The sequence below is a fragment of the Drosophila obscura genome, unplaced genomic scaffold, assembly GCF_018151105.1.
Source record: "Drosophila obscura isolate BZ-5 IFL unplaced genomic scaffold, ASM1815110v1 contig_186, whole genome shotgun sequence".
Taxonomy (NCBI): Eukaryota; Metazoa; Arthropoda; class Insecta; order Diptera; family Drosophilidae; genus Drosophila; species Drosophila obscura.
In genome coordinates, this window is record NW_024542774.1 from 9,982,884 (window position 1) to 10,000,000 (window position 17,117).

General features: G+C 48.8%; 5 protein-coding genes across 11 annotated transcripts in view; 3 read left to right on the forward strand and 2 right to left on the reverse strand.

The window, feature by feature from the left end:
- Window positions 1-322: 322 nt before the first annotated feature.
- LOC111076823 (RNA/RNP complex-1-interacting phosphatase) lies at window positions 323-4,651 on the reverse strand. Its single transcript, XM_022370802.2, has 7 exons — window positions 4,530-4,651; window positions 4,370-4,445; window positions 3,739-3,938; window positions 3,631-3,677; window positions 1,810-1,917; window positions 1,490-1,744; window positions 323-1,432 (listed from the first exon to the last, which is right to left on the reverse strand). Exons 1-7 carry the CDS (start codon window positions 4,550-4,552, stop codon window positions 933-935), a joined length of 1,209 nt encoding a protein of 402 aa, XP_022226494.2. The 5' UTR covers window positions 4,553-4,651; the 3' UTR covers window positions 323-932.
- A 206-nt stretch (window positions 4,652-4,857) lies between these two features.
- Window positions 4,858-6,354, forward strand: LOC111076824 (electron transfer flavoprotein subunit alpha, mitochondrial). 2 transcript variants are annotated; one of them, XM_022370804.2, is made up of 4 exons: window positions 4,858-4,952; window positions 5,019-5,084; window positions 5,167-5,307; window positions 5,385-6,354. In XM_022370804.2, the coding sequence occupies exons 2-4, from the start codon at window positions 5,043-5,045 to the stop codon at window positions 6,192-6,194; spliced, it is 993 nt and encodes a 330-aa protein (XP_022226496.2). In that variant the 5' UTR covers window positions 4,858-4,952; window positions 5,019-5,042; the 3' UTR covers window positions 6,195-6,354. The 2 variants fall into 2 exon arrangements, with proteins under 2 accessions (XP_022226496.2, XP_041448947.1); XM_041593013.1 differs by lacking the exon at window positions 4,858-4,952 and having other exon boundaries at window positions 4,963-5,084.
- Window positions 6,355-6,922: 568 nt separating this feature from the next.
- On the reverse strand, window positions 6,923-15,716 carry LOC111076825 (bcl-2-related ovarian killer protein homolog B). 5 transcript variants are annotated; one of them, XM_022370810.2, is made up of 5 exons: window positions 15,618-15,716; window positions 7,745-7,973; window positions 7,540-7,686; window positions 7,172-7,480; window positions 6,923-7,103 (listed from the first exon to the last, which is right to left on the reverse strand). In XM_022370810.2, exons 2-5 carry the CDS (start codon window positions 7,958-7,960, stop codon window positions 6,939-6,941), a joined length of 837 nt encoding a protein of 278 aa, XP_022226502.2. In that variant the 5' UTR covers window positions 7,961-7,973; window positions 15,618-15,716; the 3' UTR covers window positions 6,923-6,938. The 5 variants fall into 5 exon arrangements, with proteins under 5 accessions (XP_022226502.2, XP_022226501.2, XP_022226500.2 ...); XM_022370809.2 differs by having other exon boundaries at window positions 7,745-8,092; XM_022370808.2 differs by having other exon boundaries at window positions 7,745-8,092; window positions 15,109-15,692.
- On the forward strand, window positions 9,240-11,113 carry LOC111076827. The gene is made up of 4 exons (XM_022370811.2): window positions 9,240-9,604; window positions 9,665-10,264; window positions 10,329-10,501; window positions 10,569-11,113. The coding sequence occupies exons 1-4, from the start codon at window positions 9,240-9,242 to the stop codon at window positions 11,111-11,113; spliced, it is 1,683 nt and encodes a 560-aa protein (XP_022226503.2).
- A 459-nt stretch (window positions 15,717-16,175) lies between the features above and the next one.
- LOC111076820 overlaps window positions 16,176-17,117 on the forward strand; it is a 2,149-nt gene continuing 1,207 nt past the window's right edge. Inside the window, exons 1-3 of one of the 2 annotated variants that reach the window (XM_022370798.2) lie at window positions 16,176-16,368; window positions 16,549-16,690; window positions 16,747-17,117. The exon at window positions 16,747-17,117 is cut by the window's right edge and continues 379 nt beyond it. In XM_022370798.2, coding sequence (XP_022226490.2) covers window positions 16,261-16,368; window positions 16,549-16,690; window positions 16,747-17,117 — 621 coding nt within the window. In that variant the 5' untranslated portion in view covers window positions 16,176-16,260. Of the gene's footprint in view, window positions 16,369-16,465; window positions 16,691-16,746 lie in introns of both variants that reach the window. The other variant, XM_022370799.2, reaches the window with a different exon arrangement.

A 17,117-nucleotide genomic window follows, 5' to 3' on the forward strand; every position in this document is an offset into this window, starting at 1 on the left:
CGACTGCCTGCCTGCCTGTCTACCCCAGCCTTTTCCATGCGAGCCATTGTAATGGCCAGCGATTTGTCGCTGTCCGAGCCTCGCGGTCCATTGGCTATAATGACAATCGTTGATCGTGCGGCCGATAAGAAATTGTCGGCCGGGACCCGAGGGGCAACGATGCGACAGCAGCCACATTTATGCTAATAAGTTGACATTTGACCACCATGACGAAATAATGAAACGATCAGGAGCCGTCAATATGACAGGTACTCGTGCCCCCAGGCAGTGCAGTGCCGGGCCACACTACCATGGGAGTCACACACACACATCTAAAGCCAGCAGAAATTTTTACTTGTGGGTTTACTACACATTCATTAAACTCTCAAAGCTTACAAGGTTCACTTACTATAATTTCTATCGTTTAATTCTATAATTAATTTTTGCTTACGAATATTATCCATACACTTTGGCCGCTTTTGTTGTGGGCTGTGTTGTGTATGTGCCACTGTGCGGACGTTCTTGACATTTGCCTTGACACAGGAGCAGAGCCGCTGGGCTCCAGGCAGGGGGCTCCACTGGTCACTAATTTCCAGGAATTTCACGCGCTCTCCTCGCTTATCGCAGCCAAATGCAAATTTTTAACCGGCTCTTATTGTATCTTCACACGATCTGTGCCGACTGCTTGTTAACTACCATTATGGCCAGCGGGCACCCGCGTGCGCCTTACTGCAGCCCTGCCCCCTCCTATCCATGTTGCAAATGAATTTTAATTGTTGTTCATGCTGTGGCGGTGGTGTAGTTCTGGTTGCTCTGGTTACTCTGGTGGTCTGCTGCGGGGTCTACATATTTTTACCAATAATTTACAAATTGGTTAGTCATTGAAAATGTTTGTAACGGGATGAATGGGCATAGGGAAGGAAAGTGGCTGAAGCTGCAGATGGCTTAAGAAATCAGTCGTCTCGATTAAAGTGGATGTGTCGATTGGTCCGCCCTTGATAATTATATGGTTGATTACGCGTTTGGTATCTATTGTTGTGGCCCCTGAAATCGTGTTCGTTTCTCGACTGGTAATGGCTCTGGCGCCAGTTGTTGCTGTGATTGGAGCCATTCCAATGTGGCTTGTTCCATTCAGGATCCTCTCCACTTCCATTTCTTGTACTTTTCCACTCCGAATTCTTGTTACGGAAATCTCTGTGATATCCATTGTCATTTGTTTGCTGACGATCCTCATGCTGGGGTCGTTGCCAATGCGTGAGGCGATCTCTGCTCCTATCCTGATATTGCTGACGGCCCCGTTGCTGCCATCCATTGTCGCTCGACCGATAGCGATCCTCTGGCTGATGGCGACCTCTGCTATGGTCGCGGTAGCCGTTGTTGCTGTCCCTGTTGCTGCTCCAATTGTTGTGCCAGCTACTCTGACGCGAATCATCTACGTTGCTGTCATAGGCTCCTGTAATTGCAGTCAGTCGTTGGATTCTTCTTCTACTACTGCCACTGCTATACTTACTCTGGTTGTCTCTTTGCTGATAGCGTCTCTCCGGCTGATGCTTCTGCTGCTGATACTGCTGCTGATGCTGCTGCTGCTTATACTGCGGCTGCTGCTGAAACTCTTGCTGTCGTCTGGCTGCATCTTCTCTCCAGTTGCGCCGGCTTGGCTCCTCACTCGACTCCTTGTTCACATCCGCTTCCAGTTTTTCCAGGCGTCGCAGGGAGCTCAGGTAGTTTTCGCGCTCAATCTTGTGGCCACGTGCCGCAGCAACGCCTGCAATTGAGGGATTGGGGTTAATTATTCAGTGGATGAGCTCGCCGACTGTTGATTCCACGCACTCTCGATGGCCTCCAGGGGTGACTTGTTCAGCATGGTTATCATGAAGTAGCAGATCAAGTATCCAGTCCGATTCACGCCGTGTGTACAGTGGACTCCGATCAGCTTATCTGAGGAGGAGAAGGAGTAGGGAGAAAGCATTCAGATGTAGTAGTGTAGTGGGCATGCCGCATGAGCCGCATGAGCCGCATGGGCCGCATGAGCCGCATGAGCCGCATGTTGTCGCAAATTGCTACAAATTTCAAAAGTGAACACGGCCACAGGAATGCGCTCTGAGCTCAGTGCTCTTCTGCTCTCCTGCTCCACACCGACACCCACACCCACGCAGTCGAGAGAAACCGGCCTGCCAATTTGGCATAAAAGCAGAAGCAACCCGGGCTAAATCTAGAAAACAGCGCGCACTGCCAATAATAACATTGGCAATAAATTTCACAAAAACATGTCAGCAGGAGGGTTTGGACGCGGGAGGGGGAAATGCGCGGCAGACAACCCACCAGGTCGCGCGGTGGTTTTGGCTTTGTGCACTATGCGGGTGCGGTGCCCACCCGGGGGCGGGCGGTCGGTCATTGCCAGTCGGAGAGCTAGCTAGCTGCCTGCCAGTCGAAGAGTACGTCATGTTTGGCTTGCATTTAAGCCAACCCACAGACAAAATAAAGTTACGACAACGGCAATGGGCAATGCGAATGGCAATGTGGGGATCAGGAACGAGACCAAGCAGAAGACAGAGACAATTGCGCATATCCCTGTCGCACAGTGGGAAGATACAGAGAGAGAGAGAGAGAGAGCGAGATAGCTCTGTAGATAGTTTCTAGTAGTCTTGAAAAAATTCCACTAATATACTGGTTCGTACCACTGTAATCAGACATCGACTGGTTGCCCTGTTCCACTGGCTTTGACTGTTGACAAGTCGCGACCACCTTGAATTTGACTTATTTCGCTGATTTGTTTCGTTGTAAATTCGTTGGCAGTCTTAGCGTATTTATTTATTGTTTGCTCAGCGGCGCCAGATCGGGTTTTAATTATGCCACAGCTGAGTGCGGTCTGCTGGCAGAAGAAGCTCCAAGCTGAGACCGAATCGGTTAATGCATTCTGGCTAACATATCTGCATTGTGCCCAAGCTGTTCGCACATACATTAGCGCCAGATCAAGGATTTGTATGCACGCCCCCAGCCGCAAGATCTGCACAAGAATGGGCCAATGGTAGCGGAACTTTGGATACGAAAAATATTACATTCCCTCTCAACTTTAAAGGCTGCAGACTCCAGTCCTCTCTTGCCATTTCTTTAGTTATGAAAATTTAAATTAAATGCGGTTTTGTGTGTGTGTGCATAATTAGAAATGCCTTTTCCCTTTTGTGTGCAGAGGCATGACTATGCTCCATCATAAGTGATTTGTTTGCCCGGCTCCCGACTCCGACAGACTGCCTGGCTGCCTGGTCTGACTGACTGCCTGGGCTGGCTGACTGATTGAGTGTGCGCGCGCCCACATTGGTGTGCGCCAGTGCGCTGCTAAAAAAGGTTAAATAGGTTTTCTCTCTTTCTGGCTGCCACTTGGCTCTGCCTGTGTTTGCTCTGCGCTTGCTGGCTGATAGGAATCTCTGGAGGCAGTGCAGCCTGGGCTATGGAATGGGCATGGGATAGGGGATAGGATACGTGGTAATTGCATGTGCGACGGCAAGTCGCTTTTGATATGATTTGTTCACATATTTTGCGGCTCTAATTGTGTCCACAGATATGCATCTGGCATAGTTGACGGGAAAGCGTTCCCACGGCCGCCTCTTTCTCTCTCACGTGGGCCGCAGGGTAGGCTTTCCATCCACTCACCATTGTCCACATTGTCCTCGAGGAAGTCGACCACATAGCGACAGAATCTGCAATGGCAAAACTCCCGCAGTCAGTAAATGATTAAAACATTCAATTTATTGTAATTACCTTTGAGCCAATGCCTTTGATGGCGTCTGCTTTCCGGGTATCATCAGCTTCTGGTGCATCACATCGTTCTCTGTGAAGGACTGCGGGCGGTAGTAGCGGTCTGTGTTGGTCAGATCGATGATCATGCCCAGATTGGGCACCGACTCCAGCAACAGTTCGGGCCCCAGTTGCAGCTCCCTGTCGACTTGTCCATTGAGATTCTGTAAGGGCAAATACAAGGTGTATTCCACATACATGTACATATATTGAAAGTCATATAACATGCGAAAAATTGCTCAATTTATGCGCCTGCCCTGCGGCCAGGCAATTAATAAGCAGGAGGTTCCGCGATCTCTGTGGCGTTATTTAATTAAGCAAAAACAATTTAATTTAATATTCATGTGGGGTCCTCCCCACCTCCCCACCTGCCCATCACTCTTTTCGCAGGATCGAGTGCAGAGCATCATGTTCCAGTTGCCACTTTTATGCATAATTACGATGCACGAATTTTTGTCTGTTGTTATTTATTTTTAGAGGCTCTCTGGCGCTCGCTTGGTGGTCCTGGTGGGCCCCTTTTCAACATCCATCAATCGCTCCTCCTGCCAACCGGTTTGGCCCGACAGAGGAGCATGGTCAGGGGCAGCTAACTCACCTGATTCAGCGGCACCTTGAAGGCTATGAATCGCGTGCCGGGAACACGCTTTCCTATGGCACTGTAATCGAGCCATCTGCAGGCGCCAACAGAACGCCGGAAAAACAAACGCACATTAGTGGCAGTATAGGTGGTTAAGTACCGTTTCAATTATACCCACCGATCTGGTACGCCTCTGCCCATTTGGTATAATGTTTATAAACCACTTAGCTATAGCTAAAACTAAAAATTTTGGTTGTTGTTTAGAAAAATGTGACGAAACGAAATACGGTGCTGCCAGACAGTTCGATAACAGATGTTGTAGAGATGCGCTGCTTGGTAACACAAATATTTTCAAGTAACAGTTTTGCCCGAATTCTACTACACTTCTCTGCGACCAAGAGATTTTAAAAACCTCACGTTGGGAGCAAGATAAATATATGCTATCTTTTGGGTTCTTTGGCATACTGGCATAGCGGTAAATTGCTGAAGTGAAGTGACCAATTATTTCAGGAGTCACTTTTAGCAATCCGGCCAGACTGTTGCTATCTAAAATGTGCCAAAAAACGCCAAGTGCCTGAACAGCTGAACCTTTGGACTTTCTGTGATTTTTAATTAATAATATTTCAAGTAGCTTATAACTAATAAACGTCTTCCTACCCACTCACAGCTCGTCCTTTTATCAAGCACAACCATGTTTGCCAGCAATACGCGTAATTTAATGCGCAGCAGCTTTGTAAGACACGCAAATGGCGCTGGCGCTGGCGCTGGCGCAGGCGCTGCTGGATGAAAATTATTAAATAACTTAATCTTTGCAGCTGCAGCGCTGCAAGAGCACCTTGGTGGTGGCCGAGCACAACAACGAGGCTCTCAATCCCATCACCCTGAACACAATTTCGGCGGCCAAGAAGATCGGCGGTGACGTCACAGTTCTTGTGGCAGGCACCAAATGCGGACCCGTAAGTTGTTTTTGTTGCCTTCTCTCGATGCTTTTGCATAATCACACGTACGTACATCTACATCTAATCATTTGCAGGCCTCCGAAGCGCTGGCCAAGGTGGAGGGCGTGACCAAGATTCTGGTAGCTGAGAATGCCGCCTTCAAGGGGTTCACCTCCGAGTCCCTGACGCCGCTGATCCTGGCCGCCCAGGCGCAGTTCAAATACACCCACATCCTGGCTGGAGCCTCGGCTTTTGGCAAGAATTTGCTGCCCCGCGTGGCCGCCAAGCTGGATGTTTCGCCCATTTCGGAGGTGATCGACATCAAGTCCGAGGACACCTTTGTGCGCACCATCTACGCCGGCAATGCGATCCTCACCCTCAAGTCAAAGGACCCCGTCAAGGTGCTCACTGTGCGTGGCACCAACTTCCAGCCAGCGGCTACCACCGGAGGCAGCGGCACTGTAGAGCAGGCAGCGGCCGGCGATTATGCCAGCAGCTTGTCCGAATTCGTCAGCCAGGAGCTGACCAAATCCGACCGTCCTGAGCTGGCGGGCGCCAAGGTCATCATCTCCGGTGGACGCGGCCTCAAGTCCGGCGACAACTTCAAGTTGCTCTACGATCTGGCCGATAAGTTTGGCGCTGCTGTCGGCGCCTCTCGTGCCGCCGTCGATGCTGGATTCGTGCCCAACGATCTGCAGATTGGACAGACGGGCAAAATCGTCGCTCCGGATCTATATATTGCCGTTGGCATTTCGGGCGCCATCCAGCATTTGGCCGGCATGAAGGACTCGAAGACCATTGTGGCCATCAACAAGGATGCCGAGGCACCCATTTTCCAGGTGGCCGACATCGGCCTCGTTGCCGATCTCTTCAAGGCCGTGCCCGAGCTGACGGGCAAGTTGTAAGCGCGCCACGTGTTGTAGCATAAATATCAGATCAGATTCTACGATCAAGAATTGAGTTTGTTGCATTTATTGAATTTTAATGTTAGTCCGCAGAAGCAAGGGAAGAACTCCTCCGTCTCTCCATTTGTATAATAATAATAATAAACGATTGTAAGTCCTATATATGTATCTCTGTGCCCGCTCGCTCCGTCAACCGTTGGATTATAATCGCAATTTTGTTATCACTTCTGATGGATTGTGCAAGCCAGCAGAAATTCTGTGTGATCTGTTTTCTGTTTGAAATGGAGCCATTGAAGATCGCACGTTTACACTACCCGACACGGTTTATCGTCGAGGAAACAAACCCACTTTTTCTGATAGTTTTGGAGCTTTGAATTTAATTGATGAGATTTTTGTTTATCTACGGCAGAACTTTTTTTTTAAGACTGTTCAGGTCCACTCTTTGGCAGCTTTTCAGAATGGCAAAATTTATTATTACCTAAGTTATGTGAAAAACAGAAATTCTTTAAAAATAAGTTCTGGCATAGAAAAAAAGAACCATAACTTAAAAAAAAATTTAAAGCCCCAAATCTATCAGAAAAAGTCAGTTTGGCTCGAAGCGTAAATAAAAAGTGCAATTTTGTCGAGTAGTGTTATCGGGCTGCAAAGTTAACAGAGCCGAAAGGCTAATCTGCAAAGTTAACAGAGCCGAAAAGCTTTCGGCACTCTGTTGGCGGGAAAAATTCGAATTGCTGCCTGTCAGATTCAGTTCGTAAATCGTTGATATATTTTCGGTATTATTGTGCTTATTATAAAACGTAAGAACATAAATAGCAGAATTAGGCCAAAGACCACGCCTATCACCAGCGTCGTCCACTCGAGGGGATTCAGACTGTTTGTTGTGGGCAGAACATGCGTATTGATGCCGTTCTGAAAATGGAAAATGCAAAACAACTAAATATAATTTCCAATTAATGTTGGTGCGGTGAGTAGCATACCCAGCCGCCATTCTCATTTATCCAGGGCACCAGCTCATCCTCAATCACCTCCGAGACGCTCTCCATGAGCTTTGGCAGGTACTCGGGATGCCCCTGACGCACACAGTCCACCGACAGGCCGCCGGCAATGGCGAACAGCGAGATCACCTTGCTCCAGGTGATGTCCGACCGGAACAGTTCGCGACCCACCGCCCCCAGCAGCAGGCTGACAGCATCGGCTGTGTGGAACTCCCCGCCAGGATTGCGACAAATCTGACGGGCGACGCCGCTATAGGCACGTGGATGCATTCGCTCCAGTTCGTCGCCAAGCTGCAACGAGAATGGGAATCAGCATGGGAATGAAGTGTATATATTTGGGGGCTACGCACCACCTGAACCGCTGGAAAGACATCGCGAACAATGCCCATGGAGGTGGAGCCCAGGATGCTGCGTATCCGCTGCAAGCCCAACTTCTTGTTGAACAGCCCCGATCGTCTCAGGCGTCGCTTGATGTAGTGCCCGCACAGACAACGACCCTGCAAGAAGACGCCACTGGGTTAGATGCAAGCCTCAAGCAGATCCCATCCGCCCCACCTGCGTGATGATGTCCTGTGCGGGTATCTGTGCCGCCTTCCAGCCAATGGTGTAGGACAGTTTCCTGGTGACAACGTCGCTGACATTGCTGAGACGCCTCCGCGTCGTCTCGCGTTGCCCCACCTCCAGCAGCGAGGCGGAATGGAGGGTGGCCGGAAAGCTGAACTTGCGACGATTCTGGGCCTGCAGCAGGCGTTCGCTTTGTGTGGTGGCCATGGGGAAACCGTGGCTGAAATTATCGTTATTCGTGGGATACGAGCTGCCGGGCATTGTGATTGTGATTGTGTGCGTGTGTCACAAGATAGTTAGATAGAGTGAGGAGAGATCGGTTCGATCGATCGACAGATCCTAGAGGGAAAGGCTTATAAGTATGGCAAGAGTTCGTCGTATGGCATCATCCCATCGCATCGCATCGCATCGTAAATCAAATTCGATCGCCAAGCTAATTGACGTCACCGATACACACACACACACACACAGGAGGCACACAACTGGCTACCAAAGATCTGTGGCTTATTTGGCCTGCCTTAATGATCTGCCCCCCCCTGATGTGATGTGATGTGATGTGTGGCTGAAAGTGTGTTGGTCTTGTAAATTCAATTAATTGCATTCAATTTGGCAAATATCTTTGGCCAATCTCTCACATGGCTACCCCTGGGAGATCGTATCGAATGGTGGACAGGACAGACAGACATGCGCCTACAGCTGCTTCCTCAAGCAGCAACCTGATTTATAATTGACACGGGAGTAGATGGTGTCCCCACGCTAAGATCAGCCAAAGGCTAAGACAGCCTCATGGATGAGAACTTCCCACACGCTTAAAGTGCTCAAAATTAAATCGATTTCGTGGCTTGATTCGTGTGGCCTTATTGATTCGGTTATGACGCTCATTGATGGCTTATTACCTGGGCCAGTGGCAGAGTGCCAGAGCCAGAGCCAGAGGCAGGCCATTTCGGGCACATATCGGACAGATTGTCGGCTCGTTAAGTTTGATTGGCTCCGCAATATGGCCAAAATGTTGCTATGCGGCAACCTGTGTCGGCTATGATGTCGCTGCAGCTGTTTTTACTTTGTTGTTGTTGTTTGTTTGTTGCCTTGCCAGATGCATTTTTGTGTGTGTGTGTGTGTTGCTGTTGTCATTAGTTTAACGCAAGCGAGATGTCAAATGGCAAATGATTTGTGGGACGAGACAGGTGAGCAGAGGATGCGCCATCGACTGGCCATCGTCTGGGGAGTACTTGACAATTAGCTTTACATAACCTGACCCAATACCCGAATACCCTCGTGACCAAGGAAAGTCCCAGCCCAAACAAAAAAACATCAAAGTCGTGTCTTGGCCGCATGGAAAGTGAGGCACAAGAACTCAATGGTATTCGGGTCACCCACGTCACGCCCAACGCCCAACGCCCCAAGCCCCAAGCCCACTCCCACCCAGCGAATTGGAGCTTATAAAGTCACTTTCGCCCTGTGGCCGATCAGTCAGTGATCATTCAGTATGTCAAGCAGTGGCACGCACCCAATCATCATCCTGCTCGGCGCGCTACTTGTTCGGGGCTGCCTGGCGGATGTGGCACACTTTTTTGCAGCGGCACCAACGGACTTGGGCAGCTATCTGCATGGCCAGCTGCCGTACCAATTGGGTCTGCATCCCTCCGCTTTTTACGGATCTCCCGTCACTCCTGCACCCGCACCCGTGGCGCCAGTGGCCACCACCGAGTTCAGTCTGCCGGAAATCATCGAGAATCGAAGTGTTAAGTTTCAGGGACCGTCACAGGGACATGGCAGCTTCATTCCCCTCAGCCAGCACTATCTGCCGCCTGCCATCGAGGAGCGCCCCAGCTATGAGAGTCCCAAGCCCAGGTGGGTTTTCCCTGCACGCACAGCGACATGAATTTATGGTTTAAGTCTCTCTGCCCGCAGCGAGGAAGCTTACCCTGCCTACTACTACCCCCAACCGCCTGCGACAAGCACTCCACAGCCCATCATCGTGCAGGATCCGGGTGAGGACATCGTGGAGACCATCCACTCGCCCGGCTACGATTACCATGCCCCAGCCCCAGCCCCAGCCCCAGCCCCAGCTGCAGGCCCAAGACCCTCCACGCCCGCTCCGTTGTATCTGCCGCCCGGCGAGAGCAGCGGGGATCAGCAGCAGCAGCAGCAGCAGCTGCGACTGCGCCTCAAGGACATGCGCTGCCTGCAGGCGGGCTTCTTTCGGGCGGTGCTCAAGCTGGACAGCTTTCTGGGCGCCGCTCCCACGGTCGACCAGGACAGCGACGATGTGCAGGACAAGCGCTGCGAGCTGAAGCTGGCGCGCAGCTTCCTGCTGCTGGACATTGCCGGTGCGGACTTTGAGCGCTGCGGCGTGCGCTCCTGTGGCCAGGATCTGTGCCTGCGTCTGCGCTTCCCCACCATCCGGGGCCTGCGCACCGGCGGCGACTCCATTCTGACGCTGCACTGCAAGTCGCAGGAGCGCGTGGCCGTCAAGACGCATGCCCTCAAAATGGGCGTGGCCAATGATGTGTGGGTAGACGCCATGCCCGCTTAGAGATCCTTTAACCTCCTGCTGCTCCGTTTTTTCTTGCAGGCAGGCACGCAGCGTGGGTAACTACGCCCATGGGGGCAATCAGAATGCCTTTCGCACCCATGTGGAGCTGCTGCGGCGTGGCAGCAACGGATACACCCGCCACCTGGAGGCCAACGGAGCGGTGCAGCTGGGCGAGGAGCTGCTGCTGCGTGCCCATGTCCTGGCCGGCGATGGTGAGTGGAATGAAGTGCGAAAAGCAGCAGCCTCGGCCTAACTTCCTCTATCCTATCCCCTGCACAGGCTGGAACTACACCAAGCTGAGTGACGTCCAGCTGCAGAGGATCGCCGCTGGCGGGGAAATCCTCAACACCGTCCAATTGGTCAGCTCTCGGGGCTGCCTGAATCCCGCCATGCAGGCCATCTGCAGCCACTCGCCCATCGTGGAGCCGCCGCTGGGCCAGCGTTTCCACTTCCGGGCCGTCATGTTTCCGGGCATGCGCAGTGGCGATGTTCTCGTCATTTCCATGCGCATCAGCGGCTGTCTGGAGCGCGAGGATTGCCAAATCACAGCGCAGGATTGTCTGCCGTCCGTGGCACAGCGTCGCAGACGGAATGCCGCCCTGCAAGCGGCCGCAAATGGCACGGAAATCTCGGAATTGTCGCACTTGACGTTCCGTGTGATTATGCCCGGCGCGGAGCAGGAGCAGGAGCCAGTGCCGGCTGTCAGAGATGCCGCGGGGCATATACAGGGCGTGTCCAAGTCGCTGGCTCTATTCGGCAGTGTGGCATTTGTGGTGCTGCTGTTGGCCGTGGCCATTGTGGCGTTGTACAAGTTCGGCAGATAGAAAGCCCACAAAATTTCAGTTCCGATTGAAAATTCCTTATTTTTCCTTGCTTAGCTGCTCCTCTCTATTAATCCTCTCCCAAGTATCCCACTTGTACACCAATTTTCCTTCCCATGCAGCGCGACAAGACCCCATCAATGCATCCCACACACCCCCCTTGCCACTCGTTGGTGGTGTCTATATGCCTAGAAAATTGACTTATCGCCTGAACGGCATCAGCAATGTTCTGACCATTTTGAGCATTAAACAGAAATTAGCACTTAATAAAATGTTATTTATGTTCATGTCGCTTGTAATTGGACAGGGGGGCCGGACCGTAGAGTTAAACTAAAACTAAAACTGCTACTATTTTTATACATAAACCCCATCGCTCTCCCCCACCCTGACTGGCTGTCCGACTGACTGAATGATTTCCAAACTGCGCGCGCAATTCGCAAATTGTGATCTCTGGCTTAGATTATGGCCAAGACCAGGCCAGGCCAGGCCAGGCCAGGCCAGACCAGACCACAACCAAAGCTCCAAACGAACTCGAATTTTATCACGTTTTCACGCTTCGAGCGCGCAGTTAATGAAACCGCTCAGTAGCCATCGGCACCATCGCACTCTACTGATTTGTTTTGGCCTGGTATTGTGCGGATTTTTGGCATTGTTATTTGGTGCAATTTGTAGTCATTTTCGTATGTTAATCCATCGCCAGTGGCCAGTGCAGCCAACCAACCAGCGGACAGTTTACGCTTAATGGGCATCAAAATCGCAGCCAATTAGTGGTCTGCGATTGTCATCGGTGAATGCTATGTGGGGGGGCCTCTAATTATTGTCTGGGGTGTAGAAATCTATGCAACAATAACCAAATGGGGCGAAACACGCTTGCAGTTGTCAAAGAGTTGCCCATAAATACCAACAGGGGGGGGCGGAATCGATCTCTTTGTGCTGCTGTTCCTCGTTAAGCCCTTCATTTTCCACTTTATTGCCTTGCAATCTTACTCGTATCTACTCAATCTGTGCATCCTTGATGACCTGCCCAAAAGCAGAATATTCCCACAGCACACAGATCATCAACAGCACAGGTGCTCAGATGCTCAGGTGCCCTCATTCCCCCTCTCTCTCTCTCTGTCTCTGTCTCTCTGGCGTGTTGTGTTGTGTTGTCTTATGCTCTCCGGCTTGGGGCTAATTAATAATCCCGACACGTTCCAGGCCGACTAAGTAACATCGCTGAGAGAGCAGGCAGGCAGGCAGCCCTGGCAGCCGCTGGCAAAAGGCTACTTTGTCTTTGTCGCTTAAATGGCAGGCAAAATGTTTGGCGCCCATAAATTAATGTCGTCCCCAACTGGCGCTTAAGTTCGTGTTTTGTGTGTTGTTGTGTGTGTTTTTCAACTGCACTCCACGCCACTGCACTCCACTCCACTCCACGCCATTCCATCCTTGACTACCAGACTCTGTCTCCGTCTCCGTCTGGTGTCTTGGGTAAGCCGACAATTTACACTTTTCATTCATTCACCAGCCAAATCGGCCAGTGCAGTGCCAGGCCTAAACAATTTTCATGTCGGCCTGGTCTGGGGTCTGGGGTCTGGTCTGCTTAAATTATCGACTACTTAGTGCCCAATTTAGCAATGCCTAATAAATATTTATGAACGCACTTCATTTTAGTCAATTTACAATGGACCAGAGCTATGCCATGCAGGCGACTCTGTCGGTTCTATGAATGGACCGATCCGATCCGATCATTGCCCAAATGGATGCCCAATCAAACCCACATACTTTGCTGATCATTAAGAGAGATTTTGTTGTATACTGATTGAGGGAATATACCAGGAAAGAGTGGCAACAATTAAAGATTGTATTGATTGGAAACCTTTAAAGGAGTAAGCCAAACCAATTAAAGTAATTTTTTGACATTTAAATATTCTACAGGCAGTTCTAACCTTTGCTGTTTGTTCAAATTATAATGTGGGATATGCATATCCTGATCTGCTGCTCCATTTTCCAAGCCCATGCCTCCCATTGGCTGGGCAGCCCACTAAAAAATAAACAAAAATCAACACGACTCTAAATCAACGCCTCGGACAACTCATTAGCAACTTTTATTAACCAAAAGTGTCAAATGCTTTATCTTGCGGCTGGCAACGATTGGCCGCGGATCGCGTTGCCTCTGATCTCCGCTGCCTTAAGTTGTTGTTGTTGTTGTTGTTTCATTGATTGATTTTTTTGTTGCTCATTTTATTGGTTGTTGGACTTGTTTTTTGTTTCATTTGCTCTTGCTGCGTCTGCGCCTGTGTCTGTGTCTGTTTTTGCTCTCTTTGCTGAGCATTTTGAGCATGTTAACATTTGTGTTATTGATTTTTTACAACATTTGACAGTTACGCAGGCGCACCTGCACCTGCACCCCCTTGCCCACCTTTCGATTGGAATTCGAAGTTTTTGCTCCAATTCGGAATGCCATGACAAGCGATTCGAAGCAATTTGACTTTCGTTTGCTGATTGGTTAATCAAATCAGAAAGAGGTTCATTAAAGTGCCATTTTCATATCCTAATTGCGGCTACGAACAGCCAGGCCCCAAAATGAAATATAATATTATATCTTAAACGAAGCGAATTAAATCCACAAAAATACTGCCAGCCGCAGTTTTGCGGTTTTGACATATCAGCAAAAAAAAAAAATAAATAAATAAAAAAATAAATAAAATAAAAAATATTTTTAATGGAAATTGGTAAATTAGTGGCTTACAGCAGCGCTTCTGTTTTGCTGTGTTGCTGCTGCTGCTGCTGCTGCTGCTGCTGTCGTTGGCAATTTGAAATTTACACCGTCCCAGACATTACAATACAGATATAGATACAGCTACAGATACCGATACAGGTGGCAAACATTGTTCAGATCATTAGTTGTTGGCTTTGCACTTTTGCAGTTAACCGATCTGCGTCATTCAAATCGAACGTGAACAGCGTTGGGCGCGCGGAGGGTTGGCTACAATAGTATGCGCGTTGTGGGGTGTGTGGTGGGGTGTGGGGTGTGGGGTGTGTGTGGGGAGGGAGAGGTAGAGGGCAAGTGGTGTGGTGCCAGTTAATTGCAATGTTCCAACAAGGTGGCGGTATGGCAGAGGGGGCACTACAGGGGCTGCTGCTGCTGCTGCTGCTGCTACGTGCCGCCAGTTTTGTGTTCTGTTCTAGTGAGCCACATTAATCACATGGCCTACAACCTAAACTAAACACTTGTACTTTACGTTCTTGAGCGATGAGTGCAAGTGAGACAATAATTATAGACTTCGGCTCTGGGGGGTACAAAAGCAAACAGTTGTGAAGTTTTAATGGATTATTTCACAACTATTACGACTATAAGGTGGAAAAACTATTAACGAAAAAAAAGGGCTAGTCAACAGAAATAATTGGAAGTGCTATATATATAATACTATTTATACATTTTTCTGATAAATCAAAGTTTTCGCCGATAAATGTCCTCACTCGGCACCCCCCCCTCTTAATCATAGAACTCGAAAGAGTTGAAAATATGAAATTTCATATACTCGTATTCGCTGACTTATCACAGATTTTATGTCAACAAATTAGAGTGTCCAACTGCCAACTGTCCAATTTTCCATTTCCACTAATTGTCAAGACTCCACAGATGTAATAAAAAAAACGAGGAGAAGAAAAATTAAAATCATTTATGGCAAAGTCGATTGGTCTATTGCCGTCTCTTTCTATTTGTGGTGTGGGTGGTGGCGGCGGCTTACGTTGATTATCCCCCCACACACACACGCACTCGCACACACAGACAAAATAAAAACCAACAACGAAATTTAATTAAATTAAAAATCGCGCTGGCATGACCTCTTTGTTGCTCCCCACAAAAAAAAAAAACAACAAAAAAAAAAGAGTGCGTTCAACCTGAGAGCAGCAACAACAAAACGAGGCAACAACATACTTGAAGGCAACAACAACAACAATACGGCATAAACATTTATGCAATAATTAGCTAATAAATAAATTACTAAACCCACAGTGCCACACCTCCTCCTGCTGCTCCTCCCACTCCGCCTACTGCTGCGGCTTACTTATCGCTGGAAATGGATCGCATTGATACGAGTTATACGGTACGCGGATGTTTATCTTTGATTGTTGGATGCGCCATTGGAGCTGATAATGGGTTTTGCGGTGTGAGTTTCGGGTTTCGTTTCTGTTTCTGTTTCTGCTTACGATGAGCAATATTTTATTAAAGGAGAACACTGCCTGTTCAATTCCGACAGGTTGGACCTACAGACACAGCTCAAAGCTGAGCTGCATGGAAATTACTTGATTATTTATGCGTTACGCGTTTTTGAGCGGGGGGGCGGATCGGCGGGTGTGATATGTGTGAAACATTCACGGTCACAGCAGACTTTTGGCTGAAGGCTGCAGCAGCAGGTGGAGCGAGGGAGCGAGGGGTAATAAACAATTATCGTCACTGATCACCGGAAACCGAAAGTATAGCCCCAAAACGTCGGTAGCGTACATAATATGAACCACTAACCGATTCCACTACTTCCGAAACGAATAAAAAAAAACGTTTTGACAGCTTCAGCGGCGGCCGAACACGTCGAAGGTTGAAAATGAATTGAGCCAGACACAAAACCAAAACAAACTGCCCGCCAACGGTGCTGCCATTACGCATTTACCAACACTGCAGCCAGTTGCGCTGCCTACCATCGATAGAATCGATTTACTGTACTCTCAACAGCTACATTCAAATCTTTAGTGTTTCGGCTTTGGCTTTTATTGGCTTTTGGCTAACTGTAGAAAATGTCTCTTGTAATCTTGTATAAAATATTATAAATAGAACTAAAAACAAAAAATGACACCATGGAGTATCGGTAAAACTATCGATATCGATAAAAATTAAAACAAAAACATAGCTAAAATAGCTAAATGCTGATATTGTTTCGTGGTCAATAAAACTAAACTTCTTTTAGTCTATCCCACAATGTAGATACATTCATTTATATTATTAACATATATATAAATTTGTTTTGTTTAATGTTTGGTTACCTTTAAAAAAAAGCCAGATTTGACGGGATAAAATCGGTAAAATCGGCAGCACTGGCAGCTCAACATAGCGTTCATTGAACGCCGTTCAATAAACAAAGCGCAGAAAAAATTAACTAAAAGACAATATAATGTCGCTGACAATAATGAAATGCCGCAAATCGGCGGCAGGACTAGTGCCTATACAGCCGTCATTGGTTTACCGCACGAAAAACCTGGACACAATGCAGATTATGAAGGTAAAAACATAAACAAATATACATACAAATTTTTGGCTGGTATTAAAAGGTATATTTGATTAATTTTGTTGGTATAATATACCGTATACAATAACAGCTGTTGTGAAACGTGTGAAGAAGAAAACAAAAAGCACAACAGAAATGTGAAAATAATTTCTTTACTGCGAATAATTTATGCAGAAACAATTTGTGAAGCTGGAAGCGGGGAATGGCATAGTCAGCGCCACTTCAGCTGGAATCGTCCTCAACAAAATACCAGCGCTGATCAAGCCCACGATGAAGAGAGCAGCCACATCGACGGCACCAGCAGCCTTGGGACCAGGTAAGTGACACCCTCAGACGTAGAAGAGCTATTAATACCAGCGTACAAATCGACAGGTCCCCTGAAGAATCCCAAGTATGTGATTCAGACTAGCGCGGCGGCGGCTGGCACTTCGGCGTGGCAGTCTGTGACAGCCATTAAAAGGGAGACCGGCTCGAATCAATCCCTGGGAATAGCGCTCAGCTCGCTGCCGCCCAACACCATCATTAAGAGGGCCGCGCCACCAAGTGCAGCAGCTCCCGCTACCCCAACAACCAGCAGGAGCGCCCTGTCGAGTCTGCTCAACAGCCCAGTTACGCCCGCTTCCCGCGTCTCGTCTGCCGTACACCAGACGGTTTTCGTCAAGCGGGAATTGCCGCCACAGCGTAGCATGCGCGCCATGACCATGGGCCTGATGGAGAACGCCACGATGCTGCACCTGGGGCTG

Bases quoted from the DNA above. Each gene is read 5' to 3' on its own strand.
- LOC111076823 (XM_022370802.2), bottom strand. From the start codon at position 4,552: ATGGGCAGAGGCGTACCAGATCG. The intron at 3,939-4,369 runs GTGAGTTAGCTG...TTGCCCTTACAG, and splicing joins TCAAGGTGCCGCTGAATCAG to AATCTCAATGGACAAGTCGA. The intron at 1,918-3,630 runs GTGAGTGGATGG...TCTCCTCCTCAG, and splicing joins CGAGGACAATGTGGACAATG to ATAAGCTGATCGGAGTCCAC.
- LOC111076824 (XM_022370804.2), top strand. From the start codon at position 5,043: ATGTTTGCCAGCAATACGCGTAATTTAATGCGCAGCAGCTTT. The intron at 5,085-5,166 runs GTAAGACACGCA...TAATCTTTGCAG, and splicing joins ATTTAATGCGCAGCAGCTTT to CTGCAGCGCTGCAAGAGCAC. The intron at 5,308-5,384 runs GTAAGTTGTTTT...AATCATTTGCAG, and splicing joins CAGGCACCAAATGCGGACCC to GCCTCCGAAGCGCTGGCCAA.
- LOC111076825 (XM_022370809.2), bottom strand. From the start codon at position 8,014: ATGCCCGGCAGCTCGTATCCCACGAATAACGATAATTTCAGCCACGGT. The intron at 7,481-7,539 runs GTGCGTAGCCCC...TTCTCGTTGCAG, and splicing joins TCTTTCCAGCGGTTCAGGTG to CTTGGCGACGAACTGGAGCG. The intron at 7,104-7,171 runs GTATGCTACTCA...TTCCATTTTCAG, and splicing joins TAAATGAGAATGGCGGCTGG to AACGGCATCAATACGCATGT.
- LOC111076827 (XM_022370811.2), top strand. From the start codon at position 9,240: ATGTCAAGCAGTGGCACGCACCCAATCATCATCCTGCTCGGCGCGCTA. The intron at 9,605-9,664 runs GTGGGTTTTCCC...CTCTGCCCGCAG, and splicing joins TATGAGAGTCCCAAGCCCAG to CGAGGAAGCTTACCCTGCCT. The intron at 10,502-10,568 runs GTGAGTGGAATG...TCCCCTGCACAG, and splicing joins CCATGTCCTGGCCGGCGATG to GCTGGAACTACACCAAGCTG.